Source organism: Miniopterus schreibersii (assembly GCF_964146895.1).
Source record: "Miniopterus schreibersii genome assembly, chromosome: 4".
NCBI lineage: Eukaryota > Metazoa > Chordata > Mammalia > Chiroptera > Miniopteridae > Miniopterus > Miniopterus schreibersii.
The window spans coordinates 69093771-69112852 of NC_138105.1; the positions used below are offsets into that span (position 1 = coordinate 69093771).

The 19082-nt window shown below is 50.4% G+C and overlaps 1 protein-coding gene across 6 annotated transcripts; it reads right to left on the bottom strand.

The window, feature by feature from the left end:
* Positions 1-338: 338 nt before the first annotated feature.
* S1PR2 (sphingosine-1-phosphate receptor 2) lies at positions 339-7832 on the bottom strand. 6 transcript variants are annotated; one of them, XM_081135789.1, is made up of 4 exons: positions 7539-7731; positions 6677-6822; positions 3465-3569; positions 339-2836 (listed from the first exon to the last, which is right to left on the bottom strand). In XM_081135789.1, the coding sequence occupies exon 4, from the start codon at positions 2792-2794 to the stop codon at positions 1736-1738; it is 1059 nt and encodes a 352-aa protein (XP_080991915.1). In that variant the 5' UTR covers positions 2795-2836; positions 3465-3569; positions 6677-6822; positions 7539-7731; the 3' UTR covers positions 339-1735. The 6 variants fall into 6 exon arrangements, with proteins under 6 accessions (XP_080991915.1, XP_080991916.1, XP_080991914.1 ...); XM_081135790.1 differs by lacking the exon at positions 6677-6822; XM_081135788.1 differs by lacking the exon at positions 3465-3569.
* Between the last annotated feature and the right edge of the window lie 11250 nt (positions 7833-19082).

A 19082-nucleotide genomic window follows, 5' to 3' on the forward strand; every position in this document is an offset into this window, starting at 1 on the left:
CCATGAGCGGCAAGATCATCTCTCCAGCTCCCAAGGAGAGACACGTACTTGGGATGGAGAAAGGGGACCCCATCACCATCAGATCTTTCTTTGAAGAAAAGGAAGAAGGCCCCGGACAACTGGCCTCGGGAAATGCCAGCGTTGACCACATTTTCTCAGAAGCCACTGCAATCTTGGTCTGGGCAGGGCTAGGGTAGGGGCACAGAATGGGAAGGCTGACAAAGGGTGGTGAGTTGCCTGGGCAGCAGTCACCCTCCCCCATTCCATCCACCCCCAGCCACAGGGTGCTAATGGGAGAACTACCACCTTAAACCTGAAAAGACAACAGACATCAGAAAGAGAAATTGAACCGTTTATTGGCCTGGGCCCAGCCTCAGACATGGGGCATGGGGGCATCTGGGGAGCTTAATGAGGAGAGACAAGCCCCCAACTGGCTCCTGGCCCCCCAAAGACCCTCCCAGCCCTTGCATTCACAAGAAATCATTTTGAGGCATGAGGTTTCCTTCCCCAAGGTGAGCTGCAGCCCAGCTCTCAAGTGGGGAAATAAGCCAGCAATTACGAAGGGGTCTGTGTGGGCCGGACCCCTCTTTGGCAGCTTCAACAGAGACACAGGACGACAGAATAGCATCCATTCTGGGGAAACATGGTGGGGACAGGGTCGCAGACATCACACACGCACACACACAGACACTGACAGACACACATAAATATATGTTTGTACCGCAATGACCCTTCTATCTATCCACAGGATTTAGCAAAGTCCTTCTGGGGAAGGTTGTGGGAGAGCCCCCACAAATGTCCTCGGCACCCTCACTCCCTGCTCCATTCACTACAACTTGAAAGGAGGCACAGTGGACTCAAGGCTGCTCTGCCTTAGGAGAGCTGTACCTCAGCTCAGGCTGGAGGTGGGAGTAGCCTGGGGGTAGTTGTTTTTTTGGGAGGGTGAAAGGGTCCTGGGCTAACAGCTCCCCAGAATTTTCTAAGTTCCATGCTGTGCCACTGAGAACCCAGAGCCCTCCTCAGTTCCCCAGACAGGTTTTTCCAGCCCTTGATGATTTCTCTGTGCCCCAAATAGTGCAACTGGCCAATGAGGTCTGAGAATGGGGTTCAGGCCCCCCCCATCCAGCCTGTGGTTTCCTGGCATCTCGTGGAGTAAAAGGAAAGAAGTGGCCAAAGTGCCAGCTGGTGAAATTTGGGGAAGCTGTGGATTTTGGCCCAGGCAACTGTTAGCTGGGACTGCCCCAACAGTCAAAGAGGAAGTCGCCAGCCTCTTGGGACAGTGGTTCCAGGGAAGTGGCCTGAGGCTGCCAGGAGAAGATGACAAGGGTGGTAAATTCAGAGAGGAGAGTCTGGCACAGGGTGAAGTCTGGCACAGGGTCAGACAGTCGTGAAGTAAAATCCTTTGTACCAGGTTGTAAATTGCTCCTGCCCTGAGTTCCTCTTGAGTGACTGTCTGCTATTACCCAGGCCCTTTCCTGGTAACCTCAGACCTCCCTGTAATCCAGTTCTGAAGGGATCATGCCAGTCACTGCACTGGCCTCTAGGACTCTGCCACAGCTCTTTGTTCCAAAGGTCAGTGCCTCAGCTGGCCATCCCAGGTATAAAATATTTTCAATATTACCCAGGTCTGTGGAGTGGGCCACCTTGCTTGTCAACCCCACATCTCTGTCTGAGGTCACCTGGCACCTCTCCATGGAGCCCTCTGCAATGGCCTGGTTGTCAGCCCACTTGTCCCTCAAACCACTGTGTTGCCCTCTAGAATCGTGGGCGACGTGGGCATGTGGGTGCCCCTCTCCAGGGAGCTAGAGCTGCAAAGGGGCAGGGGGCGGTGGCGCGGGGTCCCAACCTGCCGTCCTTGCACCCCCACCACCTCCCGGCAGCACTGCAGTGGCCTCAGTACCTCCCGCCGCAGGTCCCGGCTGCGCCATGTGTAGATGACAGGGTTGAGCAGCGAGTTCAGGGTGGCAAAAGCAAAAAAGTAGTGGGCCTTGTAGAGGATAGGGCAGGAGCGCACGGCACAGGCATAGTCCAGGAGGAGGATGCTGAAGGCGGGCAGCCAGCAAACAATGAAGACCCCTAGCACGATGGTGACAGTCTTGAGCAGGGCCAGCGTCTGCGGGCCGGCCACATCGCCATGACTGGAGCGGACCACGCAGTAGATGCGGACATACAGAACCACGATGGCCGACAAGATGACGGAGAAGATGGTTACCACACAGAGCACATAGTGCTTGGTGTAGAGTGGCAGAACGGTGGAACAGGTCTCGAGGTGGCCCAGGCAGTTCCAGCCGAGGATGGGCAGGCCACCAAGAACCAGTGAGATGAGCCAGGAGGCCCCAATAAGCAGCAGCATGCGGCAGCTCTTGTCGCTGCCATAGAGCTTGACCTTGGCAATGGCCACGTGCCGCTCAATGGCTATGGCCAGGAGGCTGAAGACAGAGGCGGAGAGTGTGATGAAAGCTGAGCCCTCACGGGCAAACCACTGCACTGGTGTCAGCTGCAGCGTGACAGAGCCCGAGAGCAAGGTATTGGCTATAAAGGCCACGCCCGCCAACAGGTCTGAGGCGGCCAGGTTGCCCAGGAACAGGTACATGGCTGAGTGAAACTTGCTGTTTCGGGCGACTGCGATGAGCACCAGCAGGTTCTCTACTATGATGGCACAGCACAGAATGATGATGAGGGCCGAGGCCACCTGGCGGGAGAGTGTCTCCTGTATGTCTAGTGTCTCCTTGGTGTAATTATAGTGCTCCCGGACCTTGGTGGGGTTTAGGTACTCCGAGTACAGGCTGCCCATGGTGGGGCTCAGTGGCCGGCCGAGGCCATGGAGCTGTCAGAGCTGCAGAGAGAAGAGACAGACAGATAGGTCAGTGCTATGGCTGCTGCCTGGGTTCTGACTTTGGACATCTATGGGCTGAGTCCCGGGGCCATCACTCCTCACTGAGTTGCCACATGAAGTCAGAATTATCATGATCCCTGCTTTACAGATGGGAAACCCAGAGAAGTTAACTCACTTTCCCAAAGCCTCAAAGCTAGTAAGTGGCATAGCCAAAGAGATCCGCTCCAAAGACTCTGTAACCTCTAGGCTACACTGTCTCTCAGAAGCTCCCCCAAATGGCATGAAGGACACAAAGTAGACTTCCAGAAGCTTTGCCCACCTACCCAAAGGTGGAGCTGTGGGCAGGAACTGGAGGGCTTGCCTCTTTTCTCAAATACACTGGAACCTTGGGCCTCATACCACTTGCCAACCTGGGTCAGAGAGATGCTTGCAGCTGATGGCACCATGCCCGCTCATTACCACCCACTGCCCTAGATTTCAGACTGGGTGTAACCCTTGAGGCTATGGGTGCTCCCAAGATAAGGTCCTGGGGAGAAACCAGGGCAGCCTTGAGGTTCCAGCATCCTAGGTCACATCATCTTCAAGGACATAGCCCTTGAAGACAATCTAGTGTTCAACACCACACCACCTCCGACATGCTGGGGGATCTTGGGTAAGTCAATCGACATGCAGCCTCAACGTCCTCATCTGTGCAATGGGGAGGAAGCCCACTTCATAGGGGTGATGATAAATCCTGTTGAATGATGCACAAGGTACCCTTAGCACATAGCAAGCACTTAATAAATATTACTAGCTCTCTTCTTCCTGCCACACTCTGCTTGGGACTACATGCCCTCCACTCAATCTATTGGGAAGGGGTGTTCCCTGAGCCAGCCAAGCAAAATTCCCACAGCCTGTTCTCATCAGCATCATCTAGCCCTGCCCTTGGACAGAGAGGGTCCAGAGGGATAGGCAGGGCGCTGGCACTCCCCTCCCAGGCAGGATGAAATCCAGATGTAAGGTCCCTAGAACAAACAGGGTGGAGGCCTTGCTCCCCAGTCACATCCGCTGTGGGGAAGGCTGGGAGGGAATGATGGTATGGGGGAGACACAGGAGACCAGTCTGGGAGGTCCTGGCTCGGAAGATGGGGCAGCTGTGCTGAAGTCATGTGACAGGTGAGGGGACGTGCAGCCTCGTGGGGAGCAGGAACGGTATTTGTTTCCATGAAAGCCTGAGTCACCCCCCTCTCAAGGAAAACCAAACTGTGGAGGAGGGGGCGGGAAGAAGTGCAGAGAGGATGCAAGGCCACATCAAGGCCTCCCTCCAGCTTAGTGGGGGAGGTGTCTCAGAGGCCCCGGTGCAGTGTCCGCCTTTCATGAGGGGAGTCATTTGCTAAATGGGGGTGGGGGGTGGGGCACAGGAAGAGCCATCCCCAGATCCCTGGAAACACATCTGCCAAGGCCTGGCAAGAACCATGTGTGTGTGGGTCAGGAGCCACCTTCCAGAAAAGTCTGGTTAGGCCGGTTCCTAGTGAGCCCAGAGTGATGTTGGATTTCCGGGGTCGCTCGGCCATCTCCATCCCTGGCACCCCCTCAGAGAGGTGTCCCAGACCTTGGCCTGACAGAGAAGCAGCTGCTCCCCTTGGGTGAAGGGACATCCGTCCTACTTTGGGAACAGAGAAGGGCTTGTGCGTATCCCCAGGGGCTGCTGCCCTGCCCAGATCTCCACACAGAGGCCCCTTGTTCCTGTGCAGGACAGAGCCTCTGGCGCCCTGATGCCCTCTGCCCGCTGCAGAGGCCCAGGAGCTGGCTTGGCCCCACCAGACCCATTGCCGGGCCAGAAACAGCCCACACCCTGATTGGCTTATTTTCAATCCCAGGGCATTGAGCTATTCACTTATTGGCCTGAGCTTTCCATCCTCAGCATCTGATTGGCCCAGCTGGGAGTGCGCTACAGCTACCACCACTGATCTGGTCCTTTCCAGGAGGCTGGAGCTCACTTCTTTCAGAGGATAATTAAAACTATGTGAAAGTCCCTGGGGAGAGTTTGAACTGCAGTCTGACCGCCAGGTCACCCCGACCAGACGCCCCCAGGCTGCCCTGGCCTACTGGGCCCCTCCTGGGGTTTAAAATTGAGAATCAAGGACCCATCACTGGCCTGGGAAGAACCCTTGTTAGTAGGGCCAGAAGCACAGGGTGTGTCCCGTGGCCACCCTCTCTTTCCCTGAAGTGGGGCCACCACCCTCTCCAGTCAGGAGGCCAAGAAAAAGATTTATAACCACTTCCTGGAGAAATAAGAAATGAGTTCAGCCCTTGAACCCCAGGAACTGACCAAAACATCTGTCTTCTTCCCTGGGAAGACTGGGACACTGCACCCTCACTTTCTGCAGCCCCAGGAGGCTTGTAGCCATCCTCAAGAGGTGTGGCTCTCCTAGTAAGAGAAGGGAAAACTGAGGCCCACACTATTTCATCTTCCCAACTAGGGTTTTGCTAAATAAAGCAGGAGCTTAAGGCAGGTTGGTGCTTTCCAGAAAGAGGAAGCCAGCCTGAGGTTGGGGCTAGCAGATGCATGCTCTGCCTGCTTCTCCTCCCTGTGTGGGTTTCCCAGGCCTGGCTACACACAGGACCTGCCTCCTGCTCACCTTTGCCAAGACGACCCTGACTCCCTCCCAGAGGCTAAGTAAGAGGTCACTGGGCTCGAAACCAGGGAATGGCCAGGCCTGAAATGGAGCAAGAGGGACAAGTGACAGGGTTTGGAGGGAAGGGAAGAGAAACAGATGGAGACTGTTCAGGGGGAAATTAGGAGAGAGGAAGGCAGGAGGAAGCTCAGTGGCTTCTAGGAGCTCCTCCCCCAAGCTCCAATGAGGCAGGCCATGTGGTTAAATTCCCTCTAGTCACTTACTGATCCCGTGCCTCTTCGCTCTAGGGCAGCCCCCCACCCTTTCTTTTGGTTTCTCTTCAGCTGTCAGGTCACCCTCCTACACTGCCAGTCTCCATACAGCAGCCAGGGGGAGCTCCAACATGTCACTCAGTTCCAAATTCTTCCATGGCTCCCCACTGCCCCAAATGGCCTGGCCCCTGCCCATTTAGCCTCCTCTCACTCTTCCCCAGGGTCATTCCACTCCAACCACACTGGCCTCCTACCGGCCAACCCCACCTCATAGCTTTTGCCCCTGCTGTTCTTCCATGTGCCATGTCCGTCCCCCAAATCCTGAGTAGTCTTCAGTTCCCTGGACGGGTCTCCTCATCTTTCAAATTTCAGTTTTAAGGTCACTTGCTCTGACCCCCAGTCTATACTAGCCACCTTCACCAGGCCCTTTCCATCACAGTATCTTGCTTTGTCATCTTCACAGCACTTGGCAATTTTGAAAAGTATAATTGTACAATATTTCTAGTTTTCTATCTGGCTTCCATAGTAGAATGTAAGTGTCTGGCACCAAGTCCATTTGCAGCCCCTTGGAAATGATACCTAGCATACACAAGGTGCTCAGAAAACACGTGGGATGGCTGGCTGGATGAATGAATGAGTGAACCAACCAACCAACCAACGAAAAACAAAAGAGGCCCCAGTGGACCGGGGAGAGTGGAGGCTCCTAAACTCAGCCCAGCCCCGATCAGCAAAGGAGGCTGAGACCCCCGGGTCTGCTGGCTGCCCTCCCTACTAGACGAAGCCCAGCCCGCCTAGAAAACAGTGACAGGACCCGCCCCCTCCCTCGGGCCACAGCCTCGGCCTCCTTATCTGGCAGAGGAATGTACGGTATCCACACTCCAGGCTTCTGGGGCGGCACCTCCTCTCCAGCGACAGCCAAACGCGCGCGGGACCTCCATATCTACAAGTGGGGTTGGGGGACTCCTCTCCGACCTGCCAGGTGCCCTGCCTCGATATTCCCAGAGGACTTTGGGGGTGTGGTGGTGTAGATCCCAGCCTCAGCCGCACTTCCGAAGCCACACCAGCGTCGCGCCACGAGAGAAACCGTGGGCTCACCGCGTGGTGCCCGGAGCATCTGACTAGAACAGAGTTGGGGGAGGGAGTGGAAATCCCCGGGTGAGTCAATTCGTGCGGGAGGAGGGGGCGAGGTTCTGAAGCTGTTGGGCCCAGGACCAAGCGGGGCCCGTGCCACGCGCGCCTGCACCCACGCCCCATTCCCGGGCCCCAGGGGAAGGAAGAGGCGCCAGAGCCACACAGTCACGTTCCCTTTCCTTCCGAAACAAAGCCACGTTCCCCGCGGGCGGGGGAACTGAAGACTACTTGAGGAAACTGAGGCAGAGATTCAGATGTGCGGATGAGCGACTGCCCTCTTCGTGGGCCCCGCCCCTTGGCTTGGAAGCTCCGCGGCGCGCAGCACCTTTTGCTCAACTCGAGTCAGCCAAGGGGGCGCCCTACCCACCCACGCACTCCCCAAACTCCCCGGGCACGCTGTCCTGCCTCCCAGTCTCCGGCCAAAAGGGCTTGGATTCCGCCTTCTCGGCGCCAACTTCCTGCCGCTGGGTAAGGCGGTGAGCGCAGTCTGGGGGTTCACGGTCGAGGCCTCGGGGGCCGCCTGGAGTCGGGGAGAGGGCGCACGACGACCACCCCCTCAGTGCAGCAGGAGCCCTGCGGCGCTTGCGCGCGCGGGTGAGCCCCAGACCCCCGGCCGGACCACTCTCCCTCCCGCGGCTGGGATCCCTACACCTGAGAGGACCGGACCCGCCCTTTATACCTCCCCCTAGCCGCGCAAGCTCACCTGGCTCGGCGGGCCAGGGTCCCTGCCCTGGCCGGAGGCGTTCTGGCGTAAGCGTTCCCGGGACGGCCGCGGCTGGGGCGAGGGCTGCCCGCCGGGCTCGGCTGCGTCCCGGGGCCCGGGACTCGAACGGAGAAGGGGGGCAGGGAGAGGCGCCGCCTCGGCCCGCCTCGCCCCGCCCTCCTCTCCTGTTTCAGGCGGCCTCAGCAATGAATTCCAGATGTGGCCTGCTGGCCCTAGGGCGCGGGGATGGCGGGGGTGGTGCGCCGGCCCCTTTGTCCGCGCCCCCCCGGCCCCGCCCCTCCCAGCCCCCTCCCGTGAGAACTGGCTGGCGCTTGACGTCACTCGGCCCCGTGACTTCACGTCCCTCCGGGCCAGGTGGCCTGAACCTGAAACAGCTGTCTCCAAGTACAGGTAGATATACTCTTGGCCCATCCCTGGGACCCTGGAATTGGAGGAGAGCACGTATCCCCTTTATTTACTCAGCAAGGAGCCATGAAGCACCTACTATGTGTCAACGCAGCAAATAGGCATTAAGCACCTATTGTGTGTTCATTTAAAAAATAAGTTCCTACCATGCCGCCACGCCCTGTCCCAAATACAGAACTGTTTTTTGCCTTGATAGGATCCCAGAATTCAGGCGCTGCCCCTTCTGTCCTAGCAGACTGGGCGCAACCAACAACCTACCGTGCCCTTTCTGATGTCTGTCCCGCCCTCGCTGTCATTGACCTGCAGGTCCAGGTTGCACCCTGCCTTCCAAGTTGGGGCCAGTCTTCTATCTGGTTCTTGAGTTTCCCCCTCTTTTCCTCATTCCACCTTTTGGGAGGGTACTAGTTGTGAAAATGCATAAATAAGCTGCTTATATGTTTATTTACCAAATACACTAAACATCTGGTATGTGCCAGACACTATTCTAAAGGATGGAGACAAATCAGGAAACAAAACAGGCAAAACTCCCTGTCCCCCAAAGAGCTGATGTTCTACCGGATGTGTGCGGAATGTCCAAAATACTGTAAGAAGAAATTGGTAAAGTTCCTGGGAGAGGAGGCTGCTTTCACTCTATGACTCCTTTGTACCTTTTGACTGTTGTAAAGTGCATATTATTGTAATGTGTTTAACTTTTCCAACAATAAATTAAATTAAAATTAAGCCTGCTTGCCTGGCTGGCGTGGCTCAGTTGTTTGAGCTTTGTCCCATGCACCAAGAGGTTGCTGGTTGGATTCCAGTCAGGGCACATGCCTGGGTTGCAGGCTTGATCTCAGTAGGGAGTGTGCAGGAGGCAGCCAATTGATGTTTCTCTCTCATTGATGTTTCACTCTCATTCTCCCTTACTCTCTCTCTCTAAAAATCAATAAAAACATATTTTTTAAAAATTAAGCCTGCTTGATACCCAGACAGTGCAATAAAAGGAAGGAAAAGGGTAGGCGCACTCTTCTGTATGTGTATGATACTTCAAAAAAGCAAAATTATGAAAAAGGGTACATATCTACATTCCCATGTTTATTGCAGCATTATTCACAATAGCCAAGACATGGAAACAACCTAAATGCCCCTCAGTGGATGAATGGATAAAGAAAATGTGATATATATTTTTTCATATATATAATTTTCCACTTATATTTCCATATATAAAAAATATATATGAAATATTATCCAGCCTTAAAAGTAGGAAATCCTGTCATTTGCAACAACATGGGTGGACCTTGAGGGCATTATGCTAAGTGAAATAAGCCACAGAAAAAGACAAAAATAGTGCATGATATCACTTATATATGGAATCTAAAAAAGAAAGTGAAATTCCTAGAAACAGAGAGTAGGAAAGTGGCTGTCAGGGGCTGGGGTGGGAGAAATAGGGAGCGGTTACAAACTTTCAGCAATAAGATGAGTGAGGTCTGAGAATCCAATGTGAAACATGCTGACTATAGCTGATAATACTGTATGACATTGAAATTTGCTGAGAGGAGAACTTAAATGTTCACACACACACAAAACACCTCACAAAAACAGATAAATATGTGAAGTGAGGGATGTGTTAATTAACTCAATGGGAGAAATCTTTCCTGTGTATATATGTATCAAATCACTACGATGTGCCCTTTAAATATCTTATAATTTTACATGTCTATGATACTTCAATAAAGCTGAAATTAAATAAGTTAAAAAAAAAAATGCTCGGCCAGGCGTGGCTCAGCGATTGAGCACCGACCTAGGATCCAGGCTATCAGGGTTCGATTCCCGGTCAGGGCACATGCCCGTGTTGCAGGCTCGATCCCCAGTCGGGGGCGTGCAGGAGGCAGCCGATCAATGACTCTCTCATCATTGATGTTTCTATCTCTCTCTCTCCCTCTCTTTTCCTCTCTCTGAAATAAATAAAGATATATTTTTTAAAAATTAAAGCTGCTTGATACCCAGATAGTGCAATCAATAAAAAGAAGAAATAGAGGCTGGGCCAACGTGGCTCAGTGGTTGAGTGTTGACCTATGAACCAGGAGGTCACAGTTCGATTTCTGATTAGGGTACATGCCCGGGATGTGCAGGAGGCAGCTGATTGATGACTCTCATCGTTGATGTTTTTATCTCTCCCTCTTCCTTCTCTCTGAAATTCATTTTAAAAATATATTTTAAAAAATGGACCCATTGCCATAGCTGCTTTGGTTCAGTGGTTAGGGTGTCAGCCTGCAGATTGAACGGTCCTGGGTTCAATTCAGGCCAAGGGCACACACCTTGGTTGCAGGCTTGATTTCCCGCCTTGGTTGGAGCTTGTGTGGCAGGACACCAATCAATGTGTCTCTCTCACATAGATGTTTCTCCCTCCCTCCCCCCTCCCCTCCACTCTCTCTGAAAAGCAATGAAAAAAATATCCTCAGGTGAGGATTAAAAGAAAAAAGCCCATTAGTGCCTATTACAAAATTAAAATGGAGTGGTCTAGTTTGTACTGAGTGAAACTGTCTTCAACATGTTAAATTGGAAAAAGCACAATGTAGAACATTTTGCATTGTTTGCCTCAACTTCTGGGTGTATTTATAAGAGCTGTATAAATACACACACATTTGCCTGGGGGCTCACAGACCGTCTTTGGGGGAAGGCACAAGACACTCGTTACAGCGGTTAACCTCAGGGAGGGGAGGGTAACAGGTGAGAGGGTGTCAAACTTTTCATCCTGTGCCCTGGGATAGTGTTTGAAATTTTTAGCTTGTATTACCAAATTTTTGAAATTTACAAAGACATGAAAAATCAAATAAAAGACAACAAATCACCAGACTCCTAGTTGAAAAATCATTCCTGTAATAATAACAAATATAAATAAACAAAACACTGTTAATAATGATATCAATATTATTATTCAACTTATCAACATTAACGAATTTATACTAAGAATAAATGTGGCCCTGGCCAGGTGGCTCAGTTGGTTGGAGCATCATCCCATACACTGAAAGTTTGTGTGTTCAATTCCCAGTCAGGGCACTTACCTAGGTTGCGGGTTCGATTCCCTGTCAGTCGGGGCGCATATGGGAGGCAACTGATCCCCAATTGATGTTTCTCTCTCACATCAATGTTTCTTTCCCTCTCTCTCTCTCTCTTCCCCTCTTTCTAAAATCAATAAATATATCCTCAGGTGAGGATTTTTAAAAGTATTAAAAAATAAACATGTTTACATTATTAATAAAGAAATGCATATTAAGAATATATTAATGCTGCCCGGCCGGGCGTGGCTCAGCGGTTGAGCGTCGACTTAGGATCCAGGCGATCAGGGTTCGATTCCCGGTCAGGGCACATGCCCGGGTTGCGGGTTCGATCAATGACTCTCTCATCATTGATGTTTCTATCTCTCTCTCTCCCTCTCCATTCCTCTCTCTGAAATCAATAAAGATATATTTTTTAAAAAGATGTTAATTAAAAATATATATATATATATATATATATATATTAATGCTTCATATATGTATATAAATACAGCATATATCTTCATGTAATGCTCTGTGCTGGCTCCGGTGATGCCTCCTTGGTTTCTGCCACCCAGCAGACAGTTCTAACACTGAGCAACATGGCTTTGATGCAGAGATAAGGAAAGTCAGACAGTGACTATGCTCCTTTTCCTGAGCCAGATTTCAGTGTCCATCTCAGGTCTGGGCCAGATCTTGGGGTTCACTGAAACCTCAGCAAAATCTCACTGAATTCTCTGCCAAGTCAAGTGTGTTGCCTGGGCAACCTCTCAAAACCAGGTGTTCAACACACAGGGGACAAAGTATAGAGAAAACTGGGTCCTCTTCTCGACAGGAAGCTATCAGAGCGGAAATCTCAGCCCTCTGTGGGGACCTGAAGGCTGGGGAGGAAGTGACCCCCCCCAATTTGCCTGGTCTGGCTCAGCAGTTTGCCATTCTCCCAGGGACCTGGGGGTGGGGGTGATGTCAACGGCACAGATATATCTGACGTCTGTTAGGGAGACCATGACTGCTAGACAACGGTGATGTCCTCAGAGACACAGAAATACACCCACTAGCAACTTCTGTCCCCTTTCTCATCCTCCCACTTCCCACTTCTGGGGAAACACAAGGTCTCTGCTGGGTCAGCTGAGGAAACAGGCTGGAGAACTTGAAAACACTGAAGGCCTAGATTTCCTGATAGTCTGGGGGGTGAGGGGAGTCAAGGGGAAAGCTGGGCCCTGCTCTACGGGACCCCTGAGAGAGAACAGTGGAAGAGAAAAGAAATGGCCCTTCTCTTGGGGAGCTATCAAGAAGGGAAAATGAAGGTGAAGAGACTTGGAGCAGCTCCCAGTAGTTATAGGGCCACTGACAAGAACGGCTAATGCTCACACGACACAGACTATGCCAGGTGCGACTATGAATCTCACAACCCTGGGAGGTGGGGAATATTATCATCATCCCGTTGTTTTAAATAGGCTTTATTTTTAGGGCAGTTTTAAGTTCACAGCAGAACTGAGCAGAAAGTACAGCGGTAGCTCATGTACCCCCTGCCCCCCGCACGCAAAGCCTCCTCCACTGTCAACATGGCGCCACAGACGTGCTTTCGTTACAATTGATGAACCTACAGACACATCATTATCACCCCAAGTCCAGAGTTTACACTGTGGTTCGCTCTTGGTGTTGTACCTTCTGTGGGTTTTTTGGTTTTTTGTCCTTCTGTGGGTTTGGTCAAATATATAGTGACATGTTTCCATACAAAATAGTTTCAGTCCCTAAATATCCTCCGTGCTCTGCCTCTTCATCCTCCCTTTCCTCAAACCCCTGATAACCCCTGATCTTTTTTATTTTTAAAGAACAGTTTATTGATTTTTAGAGAGAGAGGAAGGGAGAGAGAGAAAGAGAAACATCGATGTGAGAGTGGAACAGCAATAGGCTACCTACTGCGCAACTCCTACAGGGGACTGAGCCCTAAACCCAGGTACGTGCCCTGACCGAGAATATAACCAGCAACCTTTTTGTGCACGTGGGGATGCCCAACCAACTGAACCACACTGGCCAGGGCACCTTTGATCTTTTTACTGTCCCCATCATCCCAATTTATTTATTTTGCTTTTTTTTTTTTTTTTTAATGAACTTTACTGGGGTAACAATGGTTAATATGAATATATAAGTTTCAGGTGTGGGTTTCTATGTTATGAGATCTGTATATTGCTCTGTGTGTCCACCATCACCCCCATTTAAGGATGAAGAAACTAAGCCCTAGCTGGTTTGGCTCAGTGGTTAGAGTGTCAGCCCGAGGACTGAAGGGTCCCAGGTTCGATTCCGGCCAAGGGCATGTACCTCCATGGCAGGCTCCATCCCTGGCCCCAGTCAGGGGCACGTGTGGGAGGCAACCAATCAATGTCTCTCTCCCCCTTCCACTCTCCCTGAAAAGCATGGGAAAAAAAATAAATCCTCAGGAGAGGGTTTTAAAAAGTAAAAAAAGAAAGAAACTGAGGTACACAGTAGTGGGAGGATTTGAATTTGTTCATCCCCAGTCCTCACCCCAGTCCTGATGCAGTGACCCCCTTCCCTGTCTCAGAAGGTCAGGACAGAAGGGTGATGGTTACTACTCAGGACCACGTGCGTCATTGATGAGATATAGGATGTTCTTTTCTGTAATCCAGGTGAGGGGAACCCTCTGATCTCTGATTTTTGTGAACTCCCCCAAATCAGTGAGGCCCAGGCCTGTTCTCAAGCCTCTCTGGGCCTCCACTGTCACCCCACCCCCCAGCTCTCCAGCTCTCAGCTTTTGGCAGGAGAAACTGCATAAAAAGAAGTGTCTGAGACAGGTCCCAACTTTCTCATCATCACCCCGGCACTGGGGGAAGGGGCCCCGGCTGCAGAGAAGCTTTCCAGATGCTGATCTTGGCAGGCATCTCCTCCATCCATGGGCTTGGGGCCCACTTTCAGCTTCAGGGATGGGCTGGGAGGCTCCCGGTGGAGGCCAGTTCCTGCCACGTCTGCACCAGATGCAGTCTTGGCCCTTCCAGCCTGGGAAGGGTGGGCTCTCTCTTCCAGACAAGAGAAGCATGCACAGTGAGGGGAGAGGGGAACACCAGAGGCCTCCTTCTCAGCAAAGCCCCCCCCAGCATAATGGTAATGGCTGACATATATATACTGTCCTAAACATTTTTCAAATATGAACTCATGAAAAGCTCACAGCAGCTGCCCCAGCTAGGGAATGAGTATACAAACTGCAATCCATCCTTACACAGGTCACTCAGGAATATATTTGGAACCACTAGTTCCAAAAGGAAGGAATTAGTTATGTACAACAACATGGATGAATCTCAAATACATTATAAGAAGGGGCCCTTGACAGCGTGGCACAGTGGTTAGTGTTGGCTTGCACGCCAGAGGGTCGTGGGTTCGATTCCAGGTCAAGGGCATGTACCTGAGTTGCAGGTTTGATTCCCTCCCCTGGTTGGGACTCCTGTCAGAAGCAACCAGTGGATGTGTCTCTCTCACACTGATGTTTCTCCCTCTCTCTCTCCCCCCTCCCTCCTCCCTCCCACTCTCTCTAAAAATCAATGGAAAAAATATCCTCATTCTGTGGGTGAGGGGGAAAAAAAATCAGTGGTTAGAACATTGGCTGGTGAACTGAAAGGTCACAGGTTCGGTTCCTGGTCAAGGGCATGTACCTCGGTTGTGGGTTCGATCCCCAGCCCCAGGCAGGGCTCGTACGGGAGGCAACCAATCGATGTGTCTCTCTCACGTTGATGTTTCTCTCTTTCTCTCCCCCTCCTCCCTCCCTTCCACTCTCTCTAAAAAAACAATGGAAAAAATATCCTCCTCCAGTGAGGATTAAAAAAAACGGGGGGTGGGAAGAAGCCATACACAAAAGGCTACACGCTGTATGATTCCATTTCTATGACATTCTAGAAAAGGCCAAACTATAGAGACTGTAAACAGACCAGTAACTGACAGGGCCTGGGGATGAGTGAGGATTTGACTACAGAAGGGGAGAATTTTTTGGTAATGGAACCATTTTATGTCTCCATTGTGGTGATGGTTACATGACTATATATATTTGTGGAAACTTGCAAAACTGTACACTGATAAGGGAAGACTACTGCATCTAAATTGTATCTTAAAACAAAAACAAACAAAATCCCTCACAGCTGCCTTACCTCAGAAAATAGAAGTATCTCAAACAGAGAGGATTTAATAAAGGATTTAATACACAAATAAGAAACCCAAGTATAAACAGGGTGAGACTAGATATTAGCACATAGGTAGGCCTTGTCCAGTGGGAAATGCTGACACTGGGAAGAAATATTCTGGCTTCTCCCATCCTCCTGCCTTTCAATCTACCCTCAGTGCCTGCCATTGGCGAAATCTGGACAGAAACCAGTGGACAAGGGAGATGTTGTATGTAGGGGTCAGGGTCAGGGTGAGAAGTGGGTGTCTGAGGGCACACAGGCTCAAGCTGGGCACAAACCATGTGAGATAAGGGCAATTACACCTCATTTTACAGAAGAGGAAACTGAGGCCCAGTGAGCCCAAGTACCCTGCCCATGGTTTCAAGCCCTGAGGAGAATTTGAATTTCTGCCAAGACTTGATTGGTGTACTGGTTCTGTGTGTGTTTTTTTTTTTTTTTTTTCTCCAAATTCCTATTGTGGTTAAACTGAAGGGTAACTAAAAGAGAATGGAAATGACTATGCAAATCAGGCCCATCCCCAGGGGCTGGGGGTAGAGGGGTGACTCAGTTGGATACTCCTCCTCCAGGGGTTGGCAGTTACCCACAAACTGAGCTGCACACAGATGTTTTGGCAGTTGGTAGTGGGGGGCACTTTATTTATTTATTTTTTTAAAAATATATATTTTTATTAATTTCAGAGAGGAAGAGAGAGGGAGAGATAGAAACATCAATGATGAGAGAGAATCGAGAGAATCATTGATCAGCTGCCTCTTGCATGACCCCTATAGGGAATCGAGCCTGCAAGCTGGGCATGTGCCCTGAACTGGAATTGAACCGTGATCTTATTATGAGTCGACGCTCAACCACTGAGCCATGCCAGCCAGGTGTTGGGGGGCACTTTAGACAGTTCTCCCCAGTAGGTCAGATCCCCTCAATCAAGCCTACATTCATGCTCTGCATCTCCTGAGGGCTGCCCCCCATATTGCAGCCTTTACCTTTGTGAAAACCCTTGCACAGCGATGGGGAGGCTAGGAAAGGCCAGATGTTGGGGGGCCCTCCAGCTTACAATGTGTGCTCCCTAAATTGCTATCATGCTTGTGAAAAGCAGAGATCCTTTTTCTTTTTTTTAAATATATTTTTTTATTGATTTCAGAGAGAGGAAGGGAGAGGGAGAGAGAGATAGAAACGTCAATGATGAGAGAGTCATTGATTGGCTGCCTCCTGCACACCCCCTACTGGGGATCGAGTGAGCGGGTATCGAACTGTGATCTCCTAGATCCTAGGTCAGTGCTCAAACACTAGGCCACTCCGGCTGGGCCAGCAGAGATCCTTTCTGAGTCACAAGGGTGACACTGGAGACAGAGGTTACCTGCAGTTGAGCCTTTTATCCACAGGAGTGGGCTGGAGATGTTGACCTTTGACCTCCACCAAGGCTTAGGCCAAAATGGTCAAACTTTGAGCCTTGCAGTATGCAGGTCTCAAGGTCATTACCTCTTTTTCATTAAGGCTCAAAATCAATATGCTGGGCGGGGGGATGGGAGAGGCCTGTGTAAAGTGCTTTCTCTACATTCTATTTGTTCAGTTACTATGTACGGAGAATATACTAGGTGCCTGGCACCCTTCTTAGCAATAGGGTCTAGCAGTGAAAGAAACAAAGAACCCTGACATTCTAGTTGGGGGAAACAGACAAGCATCAGGAAAATAAGAACATGATGCCATCTGTTAGTATTTGGTGAAAGTTCTGCAAACAAATGACACTGGGAAAGGCAGCAAAAGAATGTAGGGTAGGAAGGAAGCAGTGATTTTTTTAAAAAAATATGTTTTTATTGATTTCAGAGAGAGGAAGGGAGAGGGAGAGAGATAGAAACATCAGTGATGAGAAAGTCATTGATCGGCTGCTTCTTGCATGCCCCCTACTGGGGATCAAGCCCACAACCCCAGGCATGTGCCCTGACTGGGAATCTAACCTTGATCTTCTGGATCATAGGTTGATGCTCAACGGCTGAGCCACGCCCAGCTGGGCTATTTTTTATTTCTTTAAAAATCTTCATCTGAGGATATTTTTTCCATTGCTTTTCAGAGAGAGTGGGAGAGAGACAGAGAAACATCGATGTGAGAGAGACACATCGATTGGTTGCCTCCTGCACTTGCCCCATCCTGGGCCAGGGAGCGGGCCTAAAACTGAGGTATGTACCCTTGGCTGGAATTGAACACAGGACCCTTCAGTCATCAGGCTGATGTTCTAACCACTTAGCCAAACTGGCTAGGGCTGGGCAGGAATATTCTTGCAAATACCCTGAGGTGGGTTGACATAAATGAATGAGTCAACAAGGCATGTGACCATCAAGGTCTAGCTCCCCCAAACCTGCTATACTCTCCCCATTTCCAGACAATAACTTCTGTTCTCTCGGCCTGGAACACACTTTCTTCTCTGTAGAAACTGCCAATGGACCCTCAATCCTTAGGTCTCAGATTACAGCTTCAGAGAAGCCAGCTCTTGAGACTTCATCCCACCCATTAGAAGTTCTTCCCCTGGCTTCCCACAGACCCTGAAGACCTTCTCCCTCACCCATTCTGATCCCTCAGCCTTCTTCACTGGACTGTATCTTAAGGGTGCTACCAGTGGTACACAGTAGGTGCCTAATATAATCATTAAGCAACTAAGTGCCATTCCATCATTCACCACAAAAAATCTAAACTCCCTGGCACAGGACAGAGGTAAATCTGTCTGTAAAATCATAAACTGGTTCTGAGACACACAGCTGTTTGTGGTGGTGACTTCTGGGAAGGGACCTCAGTGGGAGACAGGGGACAGAGGCTGTAGAAGATAGATTTTTCACTCTAGTTATCCTTTTGTAGTTTCTGAGATTTTCTTTACCAGGTGCAAATTACCTATGCAAACATAAAATGAATAAATAAAATTCTACAAAACAAAGGACTAAAAGTCTTTTTTAAATTGCAGAGTGTGGAATTTTAAACACACATTCACAGTTATTCTTGCAGGGATAGAATACACAATGAAATACATTGTAAGTTTTCATTAATACCATGTAAATATCCATATGTTATATATCAGATGCAAAAAAAAAACAACCCAAAAAACTTACATCTTTAGCATATTATTCAAATCCTCTAGGGTCCAACCCTATCCTTGCCTTGGCTCTTGCCTCACTTTAATGACAAAATTCACTTTTAATAATAATGATAAATAATAATTCTATGTATTAAGTTTTCACCTTGTGCCAAGCATGGCACGCTTCGCCTCTATTTATTTCATTAAAGCCCCACAACCGCCCCATTTTCCAGATAGAAAAACTGAGGATGGCTCAAAGACCACGTTCTCCGGCCACTGAGGTCGGTCCAGACCGCACTGACTTCTAGGTGATCAAGTCTGACCCGGCCGGGAAGACTGCTATGGGCTTGTAGCGCCCCTTGGAGGTCGTGCGGAGAACGTCGAAAAATGCTAAAAATGAGCCTTTGGACTTGTCTCTCGTGGGCAACGAGCGAGAGGATCCGGGATCTGTGTACTCTCCACTTTGCTCTCTCCTCGGAGAGTCCTGGCAGGTCTCAGAGCGCAAAGGATCCTGGCCTAGGAGACACGGACCTAATTTGAGCGGATTGAGGGGGACACAGCCCTGCCCTGGGGGATCTAAGCGGACAGGCGTGGTCCCGCAGGCTAAATCCTGAGGGTTTTCTGTAGGAGATACGACTCTGCTTGTATTGTAAACAAACAAACAAAACCTCGTTATTGGATATAATAAAAGCACTACTAAGAGTCTCGGAGGCTAGGTGGGGGCGGGGCCGGGAGGACGCGGCTTACACGAAAACCGTAACAGTCATTGGTCATACTTCCTTAGGCGCCCACCCCAGGACCGCCCCCTAAGGGCGGGTCACTTTTCCAGACTTAACGCTCATTGGTTGAACAAGCACAGGCTCTT

Bases quoted from the DNA above. Each gene is read 5' to 3' on its own strand.
- S1PR2 (XM_081135787.1), bottom strand. From the start codon at position 2,794: ATGGGCAGCCTGTACTCGGAGTACCTAAACCCCACCAAGGTCCGGGAG.